Source organism: Carettochelys insculpta, chromosome 5 (genome assembly GCF_033958435.1).
Source record: "Carettochelys insculpta isolate YL-2023 chromosome 5, ASM3395843v1, whole genome shotgun sequence".
NCBI lineage: Eukaryota > Metazoa > Chordata > Testudines > Carettochelyidae > Carettochelys > Carettochelys insculpta.
The window spans coordinates 115,935,580-115,957,881 of NC_134141.1; the positions used below are offsets into that span (position 1 = coordinate 115,935,580).

The following is a 22,302-nucleotide window of genomic DNA, read 5'->3' on the forward strand; positions in this document are numbered from 1 at the left end:
AGCACACGCTTCACATTTGTGTTGAAGATCCATAGTTTGGTCTTCATAGATATTATTTGTGAATTCCATATGGGATGGAGAGTCTTGAATGCAGCTGTTGCTTTCCCTATCCTGAGGATCAACCGGTCCAACGACACCATCACACTGGGAGGGGACGATCTGGAAGATGTGGAACAGTTCAAGCAACATTAATTTTGGCATTTCCTGACTCCTGTGTACCTGATTCTGTAACCTTAACAAGAGTGTTCATTTAACATAATGTGCATGTGTGTGTGTGTGTGAGAGAGAGAGAGAGAGAGAGAGATTGAAGTGAGAGTCTGCTCTGAAAAGTGACTGTGTTAAAACAGCACTGTGGTCTTCCATCTTTTTGCAAGTCAGTTGTTCTCATATCAAATATGCTGATTATCTTCTATTAAGGCGTGTTTGAATGTACATCTCAGCCACCTTTGGCCACTCTATGAGAGTCCATGTAGGTCCTTCCCCCAGTGCATCATCACCTGTGACAAAGATCCCACAGGCCAAGTGATGCCTTCAATGACACCTATGCTATTTTTCTACTTCCTCTGTATGTGCCGAGCTGTCACTGGTCTTAGCAAACCATTTTGTCAATGGTGCACAGAAACAGCATGCACAATCAAGATGATGCTGCAGAACCAATTAGCCATTGCAACGACTTGCCTGGGAACATGGTAGATTCTCTATTGCTTGCAGTCATTAAGTGAACAGATTGATGCAGGAATTACTGGGTAAAATTCTGTGATCTGTATTATGCAGGAGATCAGCTTAGATGTCCACAATGGTCTCTTCTGCCTGTAAAAGTGACGAATCTGTGAAAGAAGGAATCAGATTCAGCTTGCTTGCTCGCTCACTCTCTCTCTCAGCTGTGTTGGCTCTGGAGGGTGAACAGGATTGAAGGATAATATACAGTTATTTTTATCTGAATGTTGGCAGATTGGATTCTGGAGAGACACATGAAGAAGCAAGGGTTGAGTGAAAAGGTGCCAGATTTGCTCAGTGACTTTTCAGAGGTGACTTTAACTGTACATCACAAAAAAACAAGCAGTCCTGTAGCACCTTAAAGATTAACAAATTTATCTACTAAGTAATGAGCTTTCATAGGTGAGACCCACTTCTTCAGATTTTCAGACTACTTACCCTGTACTCCAGTGATGCTGGGAGTTCCCATTCCTTGAATACTTTGCCTTCCTGCAAAGTGAATTTAAAGCTCAGGAGAAAGGCAAGGCAGAAGGCCTTTGAAAGTGAAGGACAGGTCGGACATAGACAGTCTGAGGCTGTGTCTACACTACGAGATAAAATCAAATTTAGTAATATTGATTGTGTAACTCTGAAATTTATAAATTCAATTTTGATGATCCTCACCTCCCCATGTGCTCCTCACAAAGTCGACTTATTGCTGCCACACTCAATTTGCAAACATCAACTGTTGCAACAGTGCATTGTGGGAACCTATCCCAGAGTTCCCTCATCCCTGTAGCATTCTGGGTATGTTCACTGGTCTTTGACATCATCCTCCCACTTTGCATTGTCTTCATTCCCCTAGGCTGTGTCTACACGTGCCCCAAACTTCGAAATGGCCATGCAAATGGCCATTTCGAAGCTTACTAATGAAGCGCTGAAATGCATATTCAGCGCTTCATCAGCATGCGGGCGGCAGCGGCGCTTCGAAATTGACGCGCCTTGCCGCCGCGCGGCGTGTCCAGATGGGGCTCCTTTTCAAAAGCACGCCACCTACTTATTCCCATGGGAATAAGGGGACTTCGAAGTAGGTGGCGTGCTTTTGAAAAGGAGCCCCATCTGGACACGCCGCGCGGCGGCAAGGCGCGTCAATTTCGAAGCGCCGCTGCCGCCCGCATGCTGATGAAGCGCTGAATATGCATTTCAGCGCTTCATTAGTAAGCTTCGAAATGGCCATTTGCATGGCCATTTCGAAGTTTGGGGCACGTGTAGACGTAGCCCTAGTGTGTTTGGCAGACGCCCATTTTTCCAGCTGGAAGGAAGGAAAAGTAGGGCATCAACAAAGATGGCAAAGTTAACAGAAATCTCTTTCTTAGTTGATGGAGGAGATTTCCCCCCAGTGGCAGCAAGCCCCCGGATATCTTAGTCACCGGGGAGACTTCCCTATGGTGGTAGAAATGCCCCAAAAATTTTTTTTGGTGGGGGGCCAGTTGAAGTAGTCCCCTTGAATATCTTAGCCACTGGGGGAGACTTGCCCCCAGTGGCTGCAAGCCACTGAAATTCTTTTCTACCCTTAGAGCCCTAACCACACTCAAGCCAGGACATGGTGCTGCCTGGCAGCATGGTCAGCATCGAACAGCAACCATGTACTTTTATTGGGTCGGAGGTTACCCTCGTGATACACAAATATAAACCGCAGAGAAGTTCTCGACCTCTTGTGCAAGCATGACCCCCACAACAGCCTTGTGCAGAAAATAATAACAAGTGTAGAGACAGAATCACGAACTCCGTGCTGGGGTTATTTGTAATGGGTAGATGCGCTCAGAGCGCTAGTAGCAAAGTAAGACAGACATTTCTCCGGCTCTCATGCAAACATGATCCCACAGCCACAGGCTTCCTAGTCCTGATTTGAAATCCTGGCTTTCCTGTTACCTAATTCCTGCGCACCTGGAGAACAGCAGCCAGAGTGGAGCACTGAGGGGTATTCTGGGTGACGTACGGGACACCTCTGGAGGCTAATAAATTCGATTTTAAAACGTGGTGCTTCCACGCAGGCCTTTATTTGAGCTTTTGAATCCGAGCTTGATGCTACACCCAACAGGTGCCGATGATACTGTAATATTGATATTAGTGCTCCCTAAATTGAGCTAACAGTATTTACAGTGAAGACAGTCAAGTGGTAGTATCAAGCTAACTGCCTTAAATTCCAATTTATCTCGTAGTTTGCATGCAGCCATAGTGTAATCTCATCCACACTCCTCTACCAATATGCTTAACCCTGGGCCACGCAAGCCAATGGGCCAATTAGTGATGGAAGCTTTGGTGATGTGACCACACCCGTTAATTATTATTATTGTTATTACATCAGTGTCCATTGGCCTTAGTCACATAAGAAAACAAGGCTCTGCCCCAAAGAGTTACCGTTTAAGGCTACCATCATACACTTGACTCTGTGTGGTTGTTGGACCCCAGGACCCATTCAGGGGGGCTGTGTGTGGGTGCAGAGGCATTCATGTGATAGTGGTCGAAAGACTGGGACTTCAGCAACTAGCATGCAACTGCTAGACTCATTCTGCGCCTATGGCAGATGAGAGGCAGGTTCTGTACTTTCCCCACGGCAGTAGGGTAAGAAAAAGAAAATGGAGCCAAGCATCTCCCCAGCAGAACGGATGTTTTCTCTTCCGGTCTTTCAAATGCATCATTTCATCCAGCTCCATTTCCTCTCCCCCCGCACCCCCAGCAAAAGCTCGGAGCAAAACTCAAAAATTCCTTCTGTTTGACCTAAATAATCGGGTGGATGAGCCATGAGTTTACTACATCCTGCATAGGGGGAAAAAAGATGAACTGATCTTTGTGGGGGGAGGCTGGATAATATTATTACAGGCTCTTTAGTCTGTTCTCTTCTTACCCAGCAATAAAACTTTGTGGTAGTGCATCTAGCAACATGATTATTTGAATGCCGCTTCCCCTCAGCCCACCCCAAATCTGTATTTTTATCGATCCCTTTTAAAAGCTGATTCTCATGCTGTGAGGGGCACCCTGTTTATCCCGTTTATTTTCTCTCTCAGCAGATAAGCAGGCAAACAGGCAGGCAGGGCTTTCTGCACCACCTTCTTGCCTTAAGGGAAAACCAGTAGGAATTAGGGTGGGTGGTTTTAATAACAGGTTATCCTGGAGACAAGATGTTCAGAAGGGAGGGTGCGCAAGGAAATATTTGCAGGTTTGGGTGTTTTGTGCTAACTTCTGAACATCTTTCATAGTGTGTGTTTTAGGATTCCATGCTACTTTTCTAAAAAAATCAAGCAGTCCTGAAGCACCTTAAAGACTAACAAATTTATTATTTATTAGTCATTTCGGTGTTACAGGACTGCTTGGCTTTTGTGAAGCTACAGACTAACATAGCCACCCCTCTCAGACAAGCTACTTTTCTGTGAGGCATAGGATGCATTTTGGGAGGCTGTGGGAAGCTAGGGACAGAGGTAGCTTTGTCCTTTTAGCTTTTGAAGGACAAAGAGACAGCTCCTCCTCTGGTGTAAATGAGTGGTGCTCCAGGCCATGACACAGGTTTATACCCAGTGACCATCTGGCCCATACTTATGAAAATTGTCGTCCAATGTTTGTTTATATCACTTCTGTGGTGCTTGTCTTCTAAGTGTTAAATTAATTATCCACAGCAATGTACGGAGGTGCATGCGCTTAACCCTGTTTGTGCAGAGAGGGCAAACTGAGGCCAGAGAGGTGAACTGACTTGCTTTAGGGCATGTGACAAGTCACTGGCCAATCTAGAAATAGATCCCCAGAGTCCTGGTTCTCATTATCTCCACCCAGACAAAGGCATAGCTAATATTGAATGGGATGACCAGGAAGAATTAAGCACCAGTCAGCATATCTCTTAGAAAGTGACTGCTGCATTTTGACAGATTAGCCTACTCACGCATGCACATCTTAATTGCCTCATTACCAAGAAGCACAAATAAAGATCATACCTTTATAGGATGAGGGGTATAGTGGGGAGCAAAGCAAAGGGACAGGCAGAGTAGGAAAACAACCCCCTCTGCCCAGGGAACAATATAAAGGGGATCATTCAAAAAGTCCATCTCCTTCATCCAGCTGTCAGCTTCAGTGCTGGAGGAGAGGCTTTGGAACGAGGGGCGTATCACAAAATGGGAGAGCCAGAGCAATTGAACGGCTGCTGCTGCTGTTATTTATGAGACACAACCAGTGTTCACAGCATTGCACGGTCAGTGAAGGGTGGTGAACACAGAGCAGCTCCTTGCCCCAAGAGGCAGACCACAGTAGTGCCATACAAACCAAATTGGTGGGACACCGATGATGTGGGATTTGTTCTTCTACCACTTCGACACCTGGGGGTTCTAAACCTGAAACTTGCTGAGGGCATATTTCTAAATCTCTCTAACTGAGAATGATTGATGGCAGGGAGGGTAGGACAGGGGTACGACTCAGCAGAGGAAACCAGCATCAGCAATATTTTCTCCTCAATAGACATTGTTTAGCGAAGAAAGTAAATGAAGTGAATACGAGTGAGCGAAAGAGAAACTCCTCCATTGAAGCTGGGGATTCAGTCCAGATCTCCAACTTCTGGGTATGGACCATAATCTTTCCTCTGGAATTTCACTCCATCTCTCCCAATCAGCCAATTATAGCCTTTCCCTTTAGCACTGGGGCATGGCGAGGGTGCAAGTTGGATTATTTTAACCCCTTGTTCTGTCAGGACCACATAGTGTCAGTATGACTCAGTGGGGCCAACAGCCACCATGGGCCCAAGGGCAAGGCGGGGGGTTGCTCCACACCCCTGGAAGAGGTGGAGCCTCAGGTGAAAGTAGGTGGGGCCAAGGGCAGCCAGACCTTAGCACCCCTCAGAGCACAGCACTGGGTCCTCTCTCAGCCCACAGAAGCTGCATTTCAAAGGGACCCCAGAGCTCCTCCTCACTGCTGGTGCTACTGCAGCAGTGGCAGCAGCCAGGAGCTACGGGCCCCTTTGAAACCCGGGGCCCCTATACATTTACACACACACACACCCATCAGTGGTCCTGGTGTGACTGGGAGTGGGTGGAATTTGAGTGCAAAATGATGGCTCATCTGCTTCCGCTGCAAAATGAGTTGTTCTTCTATGTGGATGATGTTGCAATGCTTTTGAGTTAGCAGTACACGCCGGGAGGCAGGAAGGGAGGTCAGGGTGAGAAGAAATCACAACAAACTTGAGTTTTGCCGGGCAATGTCATGTTGACACTTGCTAGTAGACAAGTTGGGGATGCTATCTCAGGCTCTTTTCTACACTGTGCAGCATTCAGAATGAGTGTGAGTGCTGTGACTAACATCTCGCTCCGCAGGCGCTTTGCCTTGCTGAACAGAATGTATTTGGTAGGATGCGGTCTCGTGGAGGAATATTCGCTGGCGGAAGAACATCTCATGACAAACTGGTTTTCCTCTAATTGCCGTCTTCTCAATAAAAAATGTTCCCCAAATGAAAAAGCTATCTGCTCTCACAGGATCTGAGGGGTAAAATTATAGTAAACAAGAAGCCAGGAAATATAAATTTGGAAAAGGGAATTCTTGGACTTTTTTTTTTTGCAAATAAAATGCTCTGTTTTGTAATAATATTACAGGCAAGCATGCAATTAAGTTTGAAAATTGTAAGCTTCCAGCAAAGGGTCATGCCATTAGAATTGTAAACATTATGTGCTTAAAGAGACAGCATTAGAGATTCCATATTGATCCTGCCTGCCTAGGCTGGACGGATGGTCGAGAAGCAGAATTTGGGCAACTAGGAAGATAGACAACGATTTAAAAAATGAATCCAATCCCACAATCACAGCTGTTGCAGGCATGAGCACAGAGGGATGCTGTGTGATGTTTTATACCCTGCCTATGCTTAGGCTGGGAGCAGATGAGTGAAACAGAGCAGTGCCATGATGCAGTGATGAGGAGTCTCATAGTCTGTCAGCCTTGTCAGTGCTCCCGAGCCAAGCGAAGCCATCTCTGCGGCTTGTAACTGCTAAGACGTGCTGTGCCTTGTACTTGGATTGCTCCCAGCAGCCTTGTATCTCTGCCTAGTGTCTGGCTTTCCAGGATGTAGTCCCCTAACACAATCCCTCATCACTTGACCTCAATAAGACCCCACTCCACTAGCTATTTGTACTTTTCATTAGCTGTACAGGGCTTATGAGACATGGCTAATCAATGCCAATTCCATCCATCAGAGGGCAGTATACCCAAACCCAACTAGCCAGTTCATTCCTCAGCCTCCTTGAAAGAAAAGCAATGGTATATATACATTTTCTTCACATAAGTAAGGAAACAGACCCATTCCAAGTGCCCTTTCACAACACTGAGTAATTTAGTCATCTGAGATTTAATAGGCCCCATTAACAATGAATGTACAGAACACAAGTGGAGTCTCTCATAATCATCTGTTTAGCAAAATCTGCAGAATATCCCAGATTTCCATTTCACCTCTCAGAGGTCAGGCCATTTCTACCCTTACTGCTTCAGCAGAGGTGAAACGTTTATGTTGTCTAATATTAGTGAATTCTGACTTTTTTTGTATTTTTTTAAACAAGAAGTTCTGTGGCATCTTACAGACAAACAGATTTTTTGGAGCATAAGCCTTCGTGGGCATCATGCATCTGATGAAGTGGGTCTTCTCCCATGAAAGCTTATGCTCCAATAAATCTGTTAGTCTATTAGGTGCCACCGGACTTCTCGTTGTCTTTGCAGGTACAGGCTAACACAGCTACATCTCTGATACTTTTATTTTTTAAATCATCCAAATGCTAACAGAGCATTTCTTTCTCTTTCTCTCTGGGGTCTTCTTTTTATGCATTGTTGGGTTTGTATGGCACAATTTACCAGGGAGAGTCAAACATTAAAAAGAGGAGTAGGAAGCAAGCCACCTAAAGAAAATCTTTCAAAGTGTCGACTGCAAAACCGTGATCGTCAGAGCCAAGACATGGGCTTGGCTGTGCTTTCACAAATATAGTTTCTAGGGTGTGGCTGGGGCAGGTTTACAATCATCGGCTTGGCCGGAGTTGTGCGTGCTGAAAGGAGAGACAATCGCTAGTTTTCACCGCCAGGACTGCCTGTGTTTGTGTGGCAGGGTGGGGGGTTTGATTGCTATTGCTCAGAAGGTGATACAAAAGGTTCCCAAGCCAATGTCTGCCTCATTTGAAAAGCTTAGGAACCTCCAGGCAGCGGATGCGTCAGCAGATTAATGGCCCATGGGCTTTCCCATCGCAGGCTTAAATTTCAAACCCAAGCCCAAGCCAGATCAAAGTGACCAGAAATGATTTCCAGCCTGATGGTAGCAATTTCACAGATGGCTCAGGTAGTCCCCACCCAGCTCCCTCTTCAATCAGAATTAAAAAATCCCCCAAGCCACTGTGAAGGCTGGGCGCTGATGCAGCAGACTTGTGATTTCCGAGAGGCCTGGCCTGTGAAGCAGAGGCGGCGAAAGGTACATGGACAGCCAGGGAAAACTGAAGGTCTTCCTGGCATTCAATGTCCTGGCCATGAGAGTGTTCCTGCTGATCTAGCATGGCAGTAAAGCTTCTTTGCATCACTACTAACAGCCCTCTGTGCTTTGGAACCGTGAAACACAGAGTAACGCAAATACGATCAACCACAGTAGATATTATGGCGTCTGCTAAGTTGCCTTTACAAACCCTGTATCTAGTATAAAATAAATGCTGCCTTGCGCCTTCTCAGCAGGAGCATAATGTGCTTTACGAAGAGGGAGAGGTGTTATTTGTCTCAGGGTGTACTTAGGGAAATGTGTTTGACTGGGACATCTAGAGGAAGGGCACAATGTTCTGACTTGGAGGTGCCTTTGATCTACGAGGCGTCTGCGTTAAGTGGCCTGATTTTCAGAACCCTGACAACTGCCCATTCAATGGGCTACTTTTGTCCTAAGGCCAAAGCCTCAGAAGCAGGGCCACAAGTTGGAAGCTGTGAGGGGGTGGGGGTGGGGGAGCTGCAGCTGCCCAGGGACCTGGCAATTTAAAAGGGCTTGAGTCTCCCCCGTGCTGCTGCAGCAGCAGAAGCCTCGGGTCCTTTTAAATTGCCACCAGAGCCCCACTCACCATGTCTCAGACACCCCTGAAGGGCTGGCTGGCTGGCAGAGGTTAACCCTAGCCCTGCTCCTCCTGCCTGAGGTCCTGCCCCTTCCAAGGGCACAAAGCCAGCTTCCCTCCCACCTTGCCTGGGGACCTGGCAAGTCTCTCAAATCCCTGCTTTAGATGCCTAACTCCTATGAGAGGATTGGGGCCCAGTGACATCCCAAGATCACACAGAAAGTTGGTGGCAGAGTGGGGACTAGAAACCAGATCTCCTGGGTCCCAGTGCACTAACCGTACTGCCAGTTAGTGACATGAGGCTGGTTGCATGAAACTGTGGCCTGTGGTGAGAGCTGCCGCCTGCACTCTCTTATCTTCTTTTATTCCAAGTCACTTGGATTTCTGCAGGAGTCAGCCAGAGATCAGTTTGTGAAGCACCTGGAGATGCTAAGAGGAACATTGCTATAGAAGGGCAAAGAACAGATTATTACTTCTGAGATTCAGTGACCATAGGGCCCAACCCTGGCTCAGATGAGTAGTCCCAATGGGGTTTGGACCTATTTACTACAAGCCCTCCTTCACGGCTCAGGGTTCCCAGATGACAATACACCTGTTTACACCAGGGAGAAAATGTAGTCCTGCAACATGTAATCATTATAGAATTAAGCATTTAGGAGCTGAGCTTTTTTGTACTAAAATGATGAATGAGTATCAAGCACTCTTGTAAATAGAGCATTTGGACAGACCAGCTAGAGCTTAACTGGAACGTGGTTATTTTAGGCAGCCTACCCACTATTTTTACAATGTTATAATTTTCTATTATAAAATGTATTTTTCTGTTAAACGCCATGCAATCAGTTTTTGGTCTCTCTCTCCCACTTCCTTTGTGTGTATGCATGCTTTCATTTCTTTAAAGGGGTGACAGTCATAGTTTGGAATATGTGCTGAGGCTGCGGATTCTATTTTTGGATCTGTTATTCTTGGAGAAAACACCCTTTAATTGGGGTGGGGGTGAAAGAGGTGGGAATAGGAGGGGAGCTTTAGGAAGGAAAGCATTTCGCTGAAAACATCAGCTTCAGAACGCTTCCAGCCTCTGTCAGTTCCCCGCGCCCCAGGGCATGAGAATCTTAAGGTCATTTCTAGGATTGGTGTCCCGTATAACAGTGAAAAGCTGCACAGCTGTCAAGCTAGCAGGCTGCGTGAGAGAGCTCTTTTTACAAACTTACCTTTCTTTTTTTTTTCTTTAATTATGGCTCCCCTTCAGCACTGCCAGGATCCTAAAATGTTATCAGCTTTCCTTATGTGCTCTTAGCAAAGCAAAAATGGCATGAAGCTCGAGAGAAATGCAGTGTTAAATGACATCTAGTCTCTTTCCATAAAGTGAGATATAAGTAGTTTCAGGAACATCATATGTCCCTGCTGTTAATTTTTATTGTTTTACAGTCACATTTTCCCACTCCTTCAGTTGTTTTTTCTGTCCCTTGTTGCTACATGAAGAGACATGCACAAATAGCAAAAACTGATGGATTGTGCAGGAAAATCACTAAGACTGATAACGCTCATGAACTAAATAGAGAAAACAAGCTGATATATGTTCTTCCAGTCTCTTTCAGTTCCAGTGATCATAGTGGTTATCAGCTGTAGGTTAAAAAAATTAGACAAGTGTGATTTTTAAGATGATGGTGCCTCTTTAAAACAAAACTTTAAATTGGAATGGGGCAAAGGAAATTTCATTGGCTGTAACTGTTATTAGCATGCCAGTTCCTGAGAGGGAAATCAGCTCTTTGCAACCTCCTGAAAAGCTAGTTACTATCTTACACCTGTTTGAATAACTTGGCAGATTTACTTTTTTTGTGTTGTTTTGTAGCATGTCCTATGGGAGCTATTATTGTGTTAATTCTGAGGAAAGTCAGTTAGCTGAACAGGTATAAGTGCAGAACTATGTAACAAACCAGTTTGTTGCGAACAATAGATATGGATCTTTCTGGATCATACACACATCAAGGAATCTCACATGAGAACCCTTATTCTTTCTGATTTACACTGTGAGCCTCAGTCATTTGAACTAACAAGCCTCTTGTAGCTACTGGTGGTAGTAAGTCCTGTCCTGTTTTCTCTTTTTGGCCAGCTTTTGCAGAACAAAATCACTCTCCCACTCAAATGCACATGCCAATGTGTTACAACAAAAACTTTAATCCTGTACATCAACATTGGCTATGTTTCTAAAAGAGTCACACCGACTAATGGGGCTGATGCAGAAATTCCTGTGTGGGGTTCTATGGCCTGTGGAACACAGAAGGTCAGATTAGATTATCATAATTGTCCGGTTTGGCCTTAAAAATTTCTTAACTGGAAATGAGGGAGCCTGGATTTTATTTCTGGCTCTGACAAAAAGTTACTGTATGATGTACCAGTCACATTCCCTGTTCCTCAGTTTCCAGGGTTGTAAAATGGGGTCAATGGTAGCAGGATTGTACATCCCGAATCACAGATGCTTTTTTAAAGGCCTCTGAGATTCAAGGAGGGGAGAAGTGTCAGCTGGAGCAGGTGCACCACTCCCTGCTGCTCCTGTCACCAGTGCAGTTCTGCTGACTTGGAAGAGCTTTCCCTAGAGCTGAAGCGGCGGGACAGGCACTCTGCTTTCTGAGATGGAGGGAGCTCAGTTCTAACCTCCCCCCACCTCCCCCAGCGGGTTCATTTGGCCACAGCACAGTGACCACAATGAAGTGCTATGCAGCTATGGATTTCTGCTGGGAGTTTGACGCTCTCTGGACAGTGCTTTCTCAGAGGCTGATTGTGGCGTTTGTTTCAGCAGTGAAGAACAGCTCTGCGTGTCAGCAAGAGTTCTGGAGGGCGTGGGTGATCTGCCTGCTCCAAAACAAGCCTTGGAGGGCTGGCTGGCGTTATAAAGGGACTTAGGGCTGGAGTAAGCCCAAAGCCGCTGTTGTGTGCTCAGTAGCAATGTCATCGTTTTCCCAAGGCCTCGGCTTGCCCGCTCCCACAGAGTACCACTAAACAATGGCTTGTTAGGCAGGGGGTGGGCCAGGAGGGGAGCGATAACCACAAGGACTCAGCTGGTTGTTGCTCTTTTCTGGTGGGAGGGGAAAAGCAGCACTGCATGAGATCTGCCCCTCTGAGGGGACGACATGTTGGAAGCCTGATCCCTAGGTTCACTCTAATGCCTTCCTATCCCAGAAAGCACTGTCTGGGGTGCCCAGATCCAGCTGTCCTTCCTCAGGCAAAGCCAACGTCCTGGGACAGCGAGGAGAAGGCATCCTCCCGTCCCCTGCCACACCGACTAACCTCCCTTCAGCCAGCCTCAGCCCTGCCCTCTCAGCTGTGTGACACCAGGAGCAGGAGGTTCTGTGCTGAGTTGGAGTAGCAGGCAGCAGGGACCCTAGTATTCTCCATGGCAGCTGACGAGGTGGTCAACCTAGCGGGTGTGGGGAACCAATGAGGAAGGAGTAGGGGGCTGATAGAAATGGGGGGAAGAAAGAGGAAAAACTTGAGTCTGGGTGGAGGTGGAAGAAGAGACAAGGGGTTGGGGAAACAGGTGGCAAGAGAAAGCCAGTGACATGAGGAGCCAGCGCAGGGTGGGTGGGAAGAAGCGCCTGGAGGAAACCTCTAATCCAGCAGCATTTCTCTGCCTGTCTAGCAACAGGGGAGTGGGGCAGTAGTTCCCTGAGTCGAACTCCCCACCTGTGCTTCTTTGGAAACTGTATGTAAGCTGTAGCTCTAGCCATGCAGTGGGAGTGTTGCTTGACTGAGAACTGCTAGGCTGGGGCCTTGGTGATGAAATGGCAGGAATACTCTCTCTCTTTCTGCTTCATCAGATGCATGATTGGGGCGTGGTTTCAGAGAGGTATTTAAAGAGTGGGGTCCCAGTAAGAGGGAGGGCCAGAGCTGACAAGGTCTATTCAGCAAGGTGGAAATGGCCCAGTATCAACAGTACTTATCAAAAGAGGAAAAAACAAGTCAGATCAGACAGGGGGGTGTGAGCCTTTGTCAGAGTCTAATGGGGAGATATTAGCACTCAGGGCAGAGAAGCTGCCTTTGGAAGCTGCAAGCCACTCCCAATCTCTGTTTAATCCATGGTTAATGGAGTCAGATCTGCAGATAAATTGCAGCTCAGAGATCTGTCTCTCCATTTGATTTTTGAAATTTTTTTGTTTCAGGACTGTCACCCTTAAATCTGCTAATGAATGTCCAGGGAGATTGAAGTGTTCCCCCACAGGCTTCTGTACATTACCATTCCTGATGTCTGATTTATGTCCATTTATTCTTTTACGTAGAGATTGTCCAGTTTGGCCAATGTAAATTGCAGTGGGGCATTGCTGGCTCATGATGGCATATATTATATTAGTAGATGTGCAGATAAAGGAGCCCCTGATGGTACGCTTGATGTTAGGTCCTGTGATGATGTCACTGGTGTAGATATGTGAGCAGAGTTGGTAGTGAGAACTGTTGCAGGGGCTGATTCCAGGCCTAGAGTCACTGGTTTGTGATTTGTAGTGGCTGGTGAGGATTTGTTTAAGGTTGGCAGGCTGTCAGTAGGCGAGGACAGGCCTGCCTCCCAAGGTCTGTGAGAGTGAAAGATCATTGTTCAGGATGGGTTGCAGATCACTGATGATGTGCTGAAGAGGCCTTAGGTGGGGGCTGTATGTGATGGTCAGTGGTGTTCTCTTGTTTTCCTTGCGAGGCCTGTCTTGTAGCAGGTGGCTTCTGGGTACCCATTTGGCTCTGTCAGTCTGTTTCTTCACTTCCTTAGGTGGGTATTGTAGTTTGAGGAAAGCTTGGTAAAGGTCTTGTAGATATTTGCCTCTGTCTGATGGATCAGGGCAAATACGGTTGTACTTTAGTGCCTGGCTGTGAACAATGGATCATGTAGTATGCCCTGGATGGAAGCTGGAGGCGTGTAGATAAGCATAGCTGTCCGTGGGTTTTCGATATAGGGTGGTATTTATGTGACCATTGCTTATCTGCACAGTAGTGTCCAGGAAGTGAATTTCTTGTGTGGACTGGTCCAGGCTAAGGTTGATGGTGGGGTGGAAACTGTTGAAATCACAGTGGAACTCTTCAAGAGCCTACTTCCCCTGGGTCCAGATGATGAAGATGTCATCAATGTAGCGCAGGTACAGCAGAGGCGCTAGGGGACAAGAACTGAGAAAGCGTTGTTCCAGGTCAGCCATAAAAATGTTGGCTTACTGTGGGGACATGCAGGTGCCCACAGCAGTACCACTGATTTGAAGGTATAATTTGTCCCCAAATCTGAAATAGTTGAGGGTGAGGACAAAGTCACAAAGCTCTGCCACCATTTGTGCCTCGATCTCATCAGGAAAAATGTTCCTAACAGCTTGGAGTCCATCTTCATGTGAGATATTGGTATAAAGGGCCTCTGCATCCATGGTGGCCAGGATGGTGGTTTCAGGAAGGTCACCAATGGATTGTAGTATCCTGAGGAAGCCGGTGGTATCTCAAAGAAAGCTGGGGTTGCTGGTAGCATAGGGTCTAAGTAGAGAGTCCACATGTCCAGGCAATCCTGTGATGAGGGTACCAATGCCTGAGATGATGGCGCGTCCGGGATTTCCAGGTTTATGAATCTTGGGTAGCAGGTAGAATAAACCTGGTTTGGGTTCAAGGGGTGTGTCTGTGTAAATCTGTTCCTGTGTTTTTACAGGGACGGTCTTGAGCAGATGCTGTAATTTCTTTGTGTATTCCTCAGTGGGATCCTCGGACAGAGGCCTGTAGAATGTGGTATTGGAGAGTTACCTGGCAGCCTCCTTTTGATAGTCTGTCCTATTCATGATGACAACAGCGCCTCCCTTGTTGGCCTTTTGGATGACAATGTCAGAGTTGTTTCTGAGGCTGCTGATGGTGTTGTGTTCTGCACGGCTGAGGTTATGGGGTTAGTGATGCCGCTTTTCCAAATGGAGAGAGAAATCTCTGAGTTGCAATTTATTTGCAAATTTGACTCCATTAACCATGGATTAAACAGAGACTGGGAGCGGCTCGCAGCTTCCAAAGGCAGTTTCTCTGCTCTGGGTGCTAATATCTCCCCATTAGACTCTGACAAAGGCTCACATCCCCCTGTCTGATCTAACTTGTTTTTTGCTCTTTTGATAAGTACAGTTAATACTGGGCCATTTCCCCCTTGCTGAATAGACCTTGTCAGCTCTGGCGCTGCCTCTTACTGGGACCCAACTCTTTAAATACCCCTCTGAAACCACCCCCCCCACTCATGCATCTGATGAAGTGGGTCTTTGCCCACGAAAGCTTATGCTCCAAAATATCTTTTAGTCTATAAGGTGCCACAGGACTTCTTGTTGTTCTCGAAGCTACAGACTAACATGGCTACCTCTCTGATACTTTTCTCTCTTTCTGTGGCTCGCATTGCTAATGGGTTAACAGAGCCAAAGGGACTCTGTTCCAGAAATCTCTTCTGCATGTGACAGTGTTAATGTATCCCTGGCCAGCTGGAGGAAATGCCTCCTGTTTTCTGGGATACACAAGCGGAGGCTATGTTGGAACCATAGGAAGGAGGAAACATCTGACAGATAACACTCCGAGGACTCCATTAATATCAGGTTTTCAGTTTGGGATGTAGGCTTTTTCTTTCCAAATCCCCTTTTGAAGCACAAGCTGCCTGGGAGTGAGGGAGGCCTTGGAACCGTAGCAGAATGGATTTGATAATACTCTGAGAGACATGTCAGTGACACAGCCGTCATGCCAAGGAGGCAAAGCCTTACGTGTTACACCCCATTCATGCGGCTACTCCATCCTCAGTTCATTGCACTGTTGGTTCTCAGCATGGTGCTTGCCCACAAGCCACATGGTTATACTCCATTACTAATCACAGTTAGCCATGTCTCACCTTTGCCAGCAGCCAAGGCAGGTGCATGGTTGTAGATGTTGGGATCCTTTCACTGGGTTTGCTGCTTAGCCAGTTGTCCAGTCCTCCTCTCTCCCAGCTCCCTGATCAGTAGGACATCTCAAACATTTGGCTGTTTGCCCTCCTTGTGTGTGTTCATTGGATTATCTATCCATGCCAAGGCAGTATGGGACAATTGTGCAGGCAAAGTATGATGTGCGTCACAGTGCTAAAAACAATGCAGGAGAAAGAAACTAGTCATGCCATGTCGATCATAGCATACTGGGCATGCTTTTATTATTCATACTTATGCAGAGAGCAATACAAATGGCCACAGTGCTTGGCAAAACACAGGGAGCTTAGGCAAAACAAACACAGACAATGATTTGGAGCTGGGAAGGTGTGGGAGCCATCACTGGGGAGAAATCAATGGGACAGGATTCAAGCAGTGGGGCTGTAGAGGAGGAGAGAGGGCGAAGGCACAGGAAATTGTTCCAGTCGTAGGGAACCGCCTGAAAGCAGGCAGGAAGCAGAGAGTGGAAAGGGGAGAAGAAGAGAGAGGGCTGAGGGAAGAAAGCGGTGAATACAGGGCGAAGTGGAGACCAGATCGTGAAGGGCTGTGAGGAGCCTGAGGCTATGTCTACATTAGCCTCAAATATCAACTCACTCACGGTCGATCTTCCAGGGTTCAATTTCATGCATCTGGTAGGGACACGCAAAATTGATCTCTCAGGGGTCACAATCAAACCCTGTACGCCTCGCGAGACACAAGGAGTAAGGGAGGTCAGCGGGAGAAACTCTCCCATCAATCTTCTTCAATAAGGACAACCAGGTAAGCTAAGTGCAGATACGCCAATTGTAATTAAGCAATTCCCGTAGTTAGAATTGCCTATCTGTGGTCAACTTACTTTGCCTAGTGTAGACATCACCTGACTCTCACACAGCTGCATAATGTATAGGGAGCTGTGGGAGCAGGAGAGGATTTTGTAGCAGCATTTTGGCGAGAGGAGAAGTGAGAAGTGGGGAAGCAAGAGAGAAGAAGAGGTGAGCATGGCCGAGTCAACTTTACAGATACCCAGAGATCTGCTCTCTAATTTCTTGCTGTTTGTATTTTGTTCTAGGCCTCTAAATGAGAATATGGCCAATGGCATTGAAGATCTTATTGGGATCCCATTCCCAAATCACAGCAGTGAAGTCCTTTGCGGTTTAAATGAACAGCGGCATGATGGCTTTCTCTGTGACGTCATCCTCATTGTCCAGGACCAAGAGTACAGGACCCACAGGTCTGTCCTTGCAGCCTGCAGCAAATACTTTAAAAAACTCTTCACTACTGGCACTTTAACAGACCAGCCCTATGTTTACGAGATTGACTTTGTCAAGCCTGAAGCACTTTCTGCTATCCTAGAGTTTGCCTACACTTCAACCCTCACCATCACCTCCTCCAATGTCAAGCATATCCTCAATGCTGCCAAGATGCTGGAAATCCAGTGCATCATCAATGTATGCCTTGAAATCATGGAGCCTGACAGAGAAGCTGAAGAGGAAGAAGATAAAGAGGATGAAGATGATGAGGATGAGGAAGATGAGGATGAGGATGATGAAGAGGAGGAGGAGGAAGTGGAAGATTTTGTGAATCAGGAGACCCTAGCGGATGTCCAAGAAGTACACTGTCACCAAAGCCCTTCAAAGTCTGACCTTACCGAAGAAACATACACAGAAGCCCCTAGAGACTTCTCAAATCACTACCCAGCCAATAGCTCTGCCAGCCATTTGGGCATGATACGAGACTTTTCCATTGAGTCCCTACTTCGGGAAAATTTGTACCCTAAAACAAACATTCCAGAAAGTCGGACAGCCCTATCTCCATTCACACCAGGCTTCTTTCCCCACCTGTGGCATGGAAATTTCAGTTCCTTTTCTCCGCTGGAAGAGCAGCAGATGGACAATGGCCCTTTGGACCTGGTGATCAAAAAGAGAAAGATTAAGGAGGAGGAGAAGGAGGAACCCCCTCCAGTTCCTTTCCCTAATGACTTCTTCAAGGACATGTTTGTCGGCAATCCAGGAGGTCATTTAGGGCACATTAAGGCAGAAAATGACTATAATGCCTATCTCAACTTTATAAGTGCCACCCACCTGGGAGGAGTGTTCCCTCCATGGCCCCTGGAGGAAGAAAGGAAGATGAAACCCAAGGCATCTCAGCAGTGTCCCATCTGTAACAAAGTCATCATGGGGGCAGGGAAGTTGCCCCGGCACATGAGAACCCACACAGGAGAAAAGCCATATATGTGCACTATCTGTGAAGTTCGTTTTACCAGGTGTGCATCAGTTATTACTGTTGGATTTAGCAAGTCAGCAAAACAAGGGGGCCAACAACCGAATAAAGCACTAATGGATTTATTGAGGCCAGCAATATAGGTTGCTAGTCATACATGCTATTGATAGACACCGCGTCGTATCCATGAGTCCATGGCAGGCTAGGGCTGTAGCAGAAAAGGTGAAAGATCTCAGTAAAGCAGCTCCATGGAGACACAGACGTTAAAGCAATGTTGCCTTTGACTTAAGAGTAAAGTGAAAAACCAGGAAATAGGCCTGAAACAAGGCAAATTGAAGTCAATAGAAAGCTTCCATTGATTGTAGTGAGTTTTGGAATCAGCTGCTAAGTTACCTATATAGCTGCTCACTAGACAAAAGTGTAAATAAAGGTATGTAACATTTCCACCAGGTTATCATTTACCAGCATGGAATCCATGGAGGAAGCACTGCAGAAACAGGTGTGACACATCATTGGATGTTTCTGGCTAAAATGTTTTTGACTGGCTAGATAATCTAGGGATTGTTCCAAAGCTCACTGAAATTAATGGGATTTCTGTTGACTTCATGGAATTTTGATCAGGACCCTAACTATTTGTAATTCACTGGGGGGGCTTGTCTACACTGAATTTTTTTGGGAGGAGGGGCTGGAAAACCCCTTTTTCCAGAAAAAACCCTTGTGTCTACACTTCAAAACTTGTTATTCTGGAATAACAGAGCATTCAAATTGCAATAGTAACTCCACCAAAACAGACAACTTTCTCCATTCCCCCACCCCTTTCAATTTTGAAATTGACTCAGTGTGTACTAAGCAGAGGTAATTATGACTTAATTGGCTGCCATAGAAGCATCCCATCATTTCTCTTATTTCAAAGTTGGGCTTGCTGATGTGAATGCTTAATTTTTAAATACTCTTGCAGAGTGAACATTCTTTTCAGAAATAACTTATTTCAATGTTAGCATGTCAAAATAAGTTACTTCTGAAAAACCCTGCAGTGTAGACATAGTGGGAAGAATGCTAATTAGCACCTGATTAACATTTTTAGCCTGTATGTGTACCACAGCCAGCTACCACATGTTAATCACAACTGTCCTTCTCCATGCTAAGGCTGAGATTGTGTTAGTTATACCACTGTTTGCTGGGCTGATGCAGTGGTGGTGATCCCAGGCTATTTGACAGACAAGGTGGGTGAAATCATATCTTTTATTGGGCTAACTTTCAGCTGGGGAAAGACAAGTTTTTGAGATACGCAGACAGACTTCTCCTTCTTCCTGGCCTTGAAGAAAAGCTCTGTGTAGGTCGAAAGCCAGTCTCATTCACCAGCAGAAGTTGGCCCACTAAAACATATGAGCTCACCTGCCTTCTCTCTCCAATTATAAGGTGTAACTTACCAAGTTTTCTAACAGGGTGCACATTCCCCATGGAGACAAGCATGAAATCAGCAAAGACCAGGTCCAAATTCTGTGGTGATTTGCACCATTGCACTTTTGTTGACCTCACCAGGGCCCCTGGAGGATGTAAATGAGCAGGGATTAAGCCCCTGGTGCTCTAAGTCAGTGACACAGATACTGCACCATGCAGCTGCTCTCTGAAAAACTTGGCCAATTACATACACAAGCAGAGGCAAGCAGATTGCGGGATCTGTTCTTGCTGAGGATAATTAATGTCTAAGAAGTAGAATCTTTGCCATAATAAAGCTTTCTGACAACAGCCTGGTATTTCAGCTTCCAAAGGTGAGGGAGAGAACACCCTGCTAGGCTTGGGTGAGCGAGCTGTTTGAAAATAACATGAACAGTCGGAGGAGCAGAGTGCCTGACAATGGACAGATACCCATGGTGCATCAGCACTCAGCCTGCCTTTTCTTCCTTTGTCCCTGTGATAATATTCAAATACAGTCTGCGCAGACCATGGGGATTGGACCTGAAAGTAAATTTCCATGCCATGCTGCATTAACACAGCTGATACTGCATTTGAATATGTTGCATGTTGTGCCACCCACCAGTGTAGACATTGTGATCTGGCTAACCCTGATGTTTAAAGGGAAAGGCTAATTACCTGCGTGAATTTAGTGAATCCAGGTAATTTGTCCCTACTGCCGGTGTCACCCTATACTTATCTACATGTCAGTGCAACTGAAAAACTCTGAACTGTGAGGACTGGATGCATACAACTTCCATTGCACTACACAACAGGAAACAGTAGTGCAAACTTCCCCATCAAGGCTTACAAATAGGCCTCCCCCTGACTTCTAGGGACTGTTTACATTTTTCATGCCCATCCAGTGTTTGGCCAGCCTTGTGTTTAGACCACTGCCACTAATGCCAATGACTGTCAGGTGTGGTTGGGCTGGTGCTATGTATAACTGCCTGTAGGAAACATGGCTTAGACCCCAGACAGAGTTCTCATGCGCCATCAGACATAACTTGCTCTTATGTCACATTTTTCATCCATTTTATTTATGTTACCGTAACACATGGGAACCCCAGTCATAGACCAGCCTTGTGCTAGGTGCTGTACAAACCATGTATCTCAAAGCACTTTAACAAGCTGATCAGTATCGTTGTCTCCATTTGACACATGGGGAAACAGGTGAAGTGACTTGCCCACAGTCACCTCACCAGCCAGCAGCTGACTGGGGAGTAGAAGCTAAGGGTTCAGCATCCCAGTTATCGTGCTCTGACCACTGGGCTGTACTGCAGAGTGAACCAACAGCCTGCTGCTGAGAAGCTCCATATTGCATTGTCTGTCCTGTGTGCTCTTCCCCTCCTCTCCCCAAACTCGTGCCCCTCTGCAACCAGCTGACAGAGTATCAGAGGCAACTGATCCTAATTCTTATGCTGTAGCTTGTGGCAGCTCATGTGCCATCCTGCTACATTAGAAAAACATCCTGGACCAAATTCTGATCCGGGATGCTCATGTGGTCCCTCCAGTGACTTCAGTGGGAGCTGAGCACACAGCGGAGACAGAATTTGTCCCTTTAGTGAGCAATTCCCGTAAAATGAGAAATGACACTTAATGGTATCTTCATTGTTATTAATCATTTATATTGTGGTAGTAATTAGAGGGCTCAGCCAAGTCTGAGTCCCAGCATTCTGCGTACTGCACATATATTTATATGAGCTTGTTCTCAACTCACTTTAATGGGGATGTAGCTTTTCCAGAAGTTGTGGGGTGTGGTTTCCAAATGTACTCGGCATTGATCTGACTTTGCTCTCATAGAATAGCAGAACTTCCACCAGGGAGACAGAGGGGGCAGTTGCCACAGGGCCCAGCAATTTAAGAGAACCTTTCAAATTGCTGCTGGAGCCTATGTTCTGGGCAGCGCTGAGGGTGTGTCTCATGTGGTGGTAAGGGCTGGATGCCCCTAGCCCTGCCCCTTCCACTTGAGGCCCCACCCTTTCCACCCGAGACCCCACCCCTTCCAGGGAACCAGAGCTAAGGTTGTCTCCCCGCATTGCCCAAGGCCTGGCAAAGTCTGTCACCAGCCCTGTGGAAGACAATGGGTGTTTTCCCATTGGTAACAGAGGCTATGTCTACCCAGCGACTTCTATTTTGGGACACAGGTGTATCCTAAAATAGCAACGCTGTGGCTTTTCACGGCGCTCGAAATAGTGCTGCTGTTTCAAGCGCAGTATTCTGATTCCAGTACCCTTCATCGTAGGACACGTAATGGGACTTTCAGAATGGCTGCTTATTTGGAACTTCGATGCCATTTGGATGGCACCATGTTCGGAATCAGGGATTTTGAAATAATTTACTCAATTTGCATAGCACAAATTGCATAAATTATTTTGAGACCAGCTCACCCTGTAGACATAACCAGAAAGAGTTCGGCCAATGCAGGGTGCTTCCCACCCGCTGCAGTTGGAGGAAGATTAGGCCAGTGCTATGCGCTTTTGCAAAACCTGCCTGTCCAGTGGAAGGTGAAGGGCAGATTTCAGTTTGGGCCGTGAAGGCCTGATTCTGAACATCTTCTGCATGTATAATTCTCGCTGGACTCCGGCCTTATGTGTTTTCTCATGAGCTATGACTACACTGTGCCCTAAACTCGAAATAAGATAGGCAGTTTGCACTATGGCTATGTCAGGATTTGGCGCTGTCTACACAGCACCAAATGTCAAAAAATAGCGCTATTTTGAGGCATCCCCTATTCCTCCTGCAACGAGGAGTGCAGGGATGCCAAAATAGTACACCCATTATTTTGAAAAAACGGGTGCATTTCATAGACACGGAGTAGCGATTTTGGGGTACCTCGGTATCCAGAAATAGCTCTGCAGTGCAGACATAGCCATGTTGTACTGTACACAGTAGTACAGACTGGTTCTGAAGACTGCTTTAGTTTTGTATAACCACCA

At 46.4% G+C, this 22,302-nt stretch overlaps 1 protein-coding gene across 1 annotated transcript in view; it reads left to right on the forward strand.

The window, feature by feature from the left end:
- ZBTB7C (zinc finger and BTB domain containing 7C) overlaps positions 1-22,302 on the forward strand; it is a 173,344-nt gene that overhangs the window by 141,161 nt on the left and 9,881 nt on the right. The window contains exon 3 of the mRNA XM_074994354.1: positions 16,758-17,951. Within this exon, the coding sequence (XP_074850455.1) occupies positions 16,774-17,951 (1,178 nt within the window). The 5' untranslated portion in view covers positions 16,758-16,773. The remainder of the gene's footprint in view (positions 1-16,757; positions 17,952-22,302) is intronic.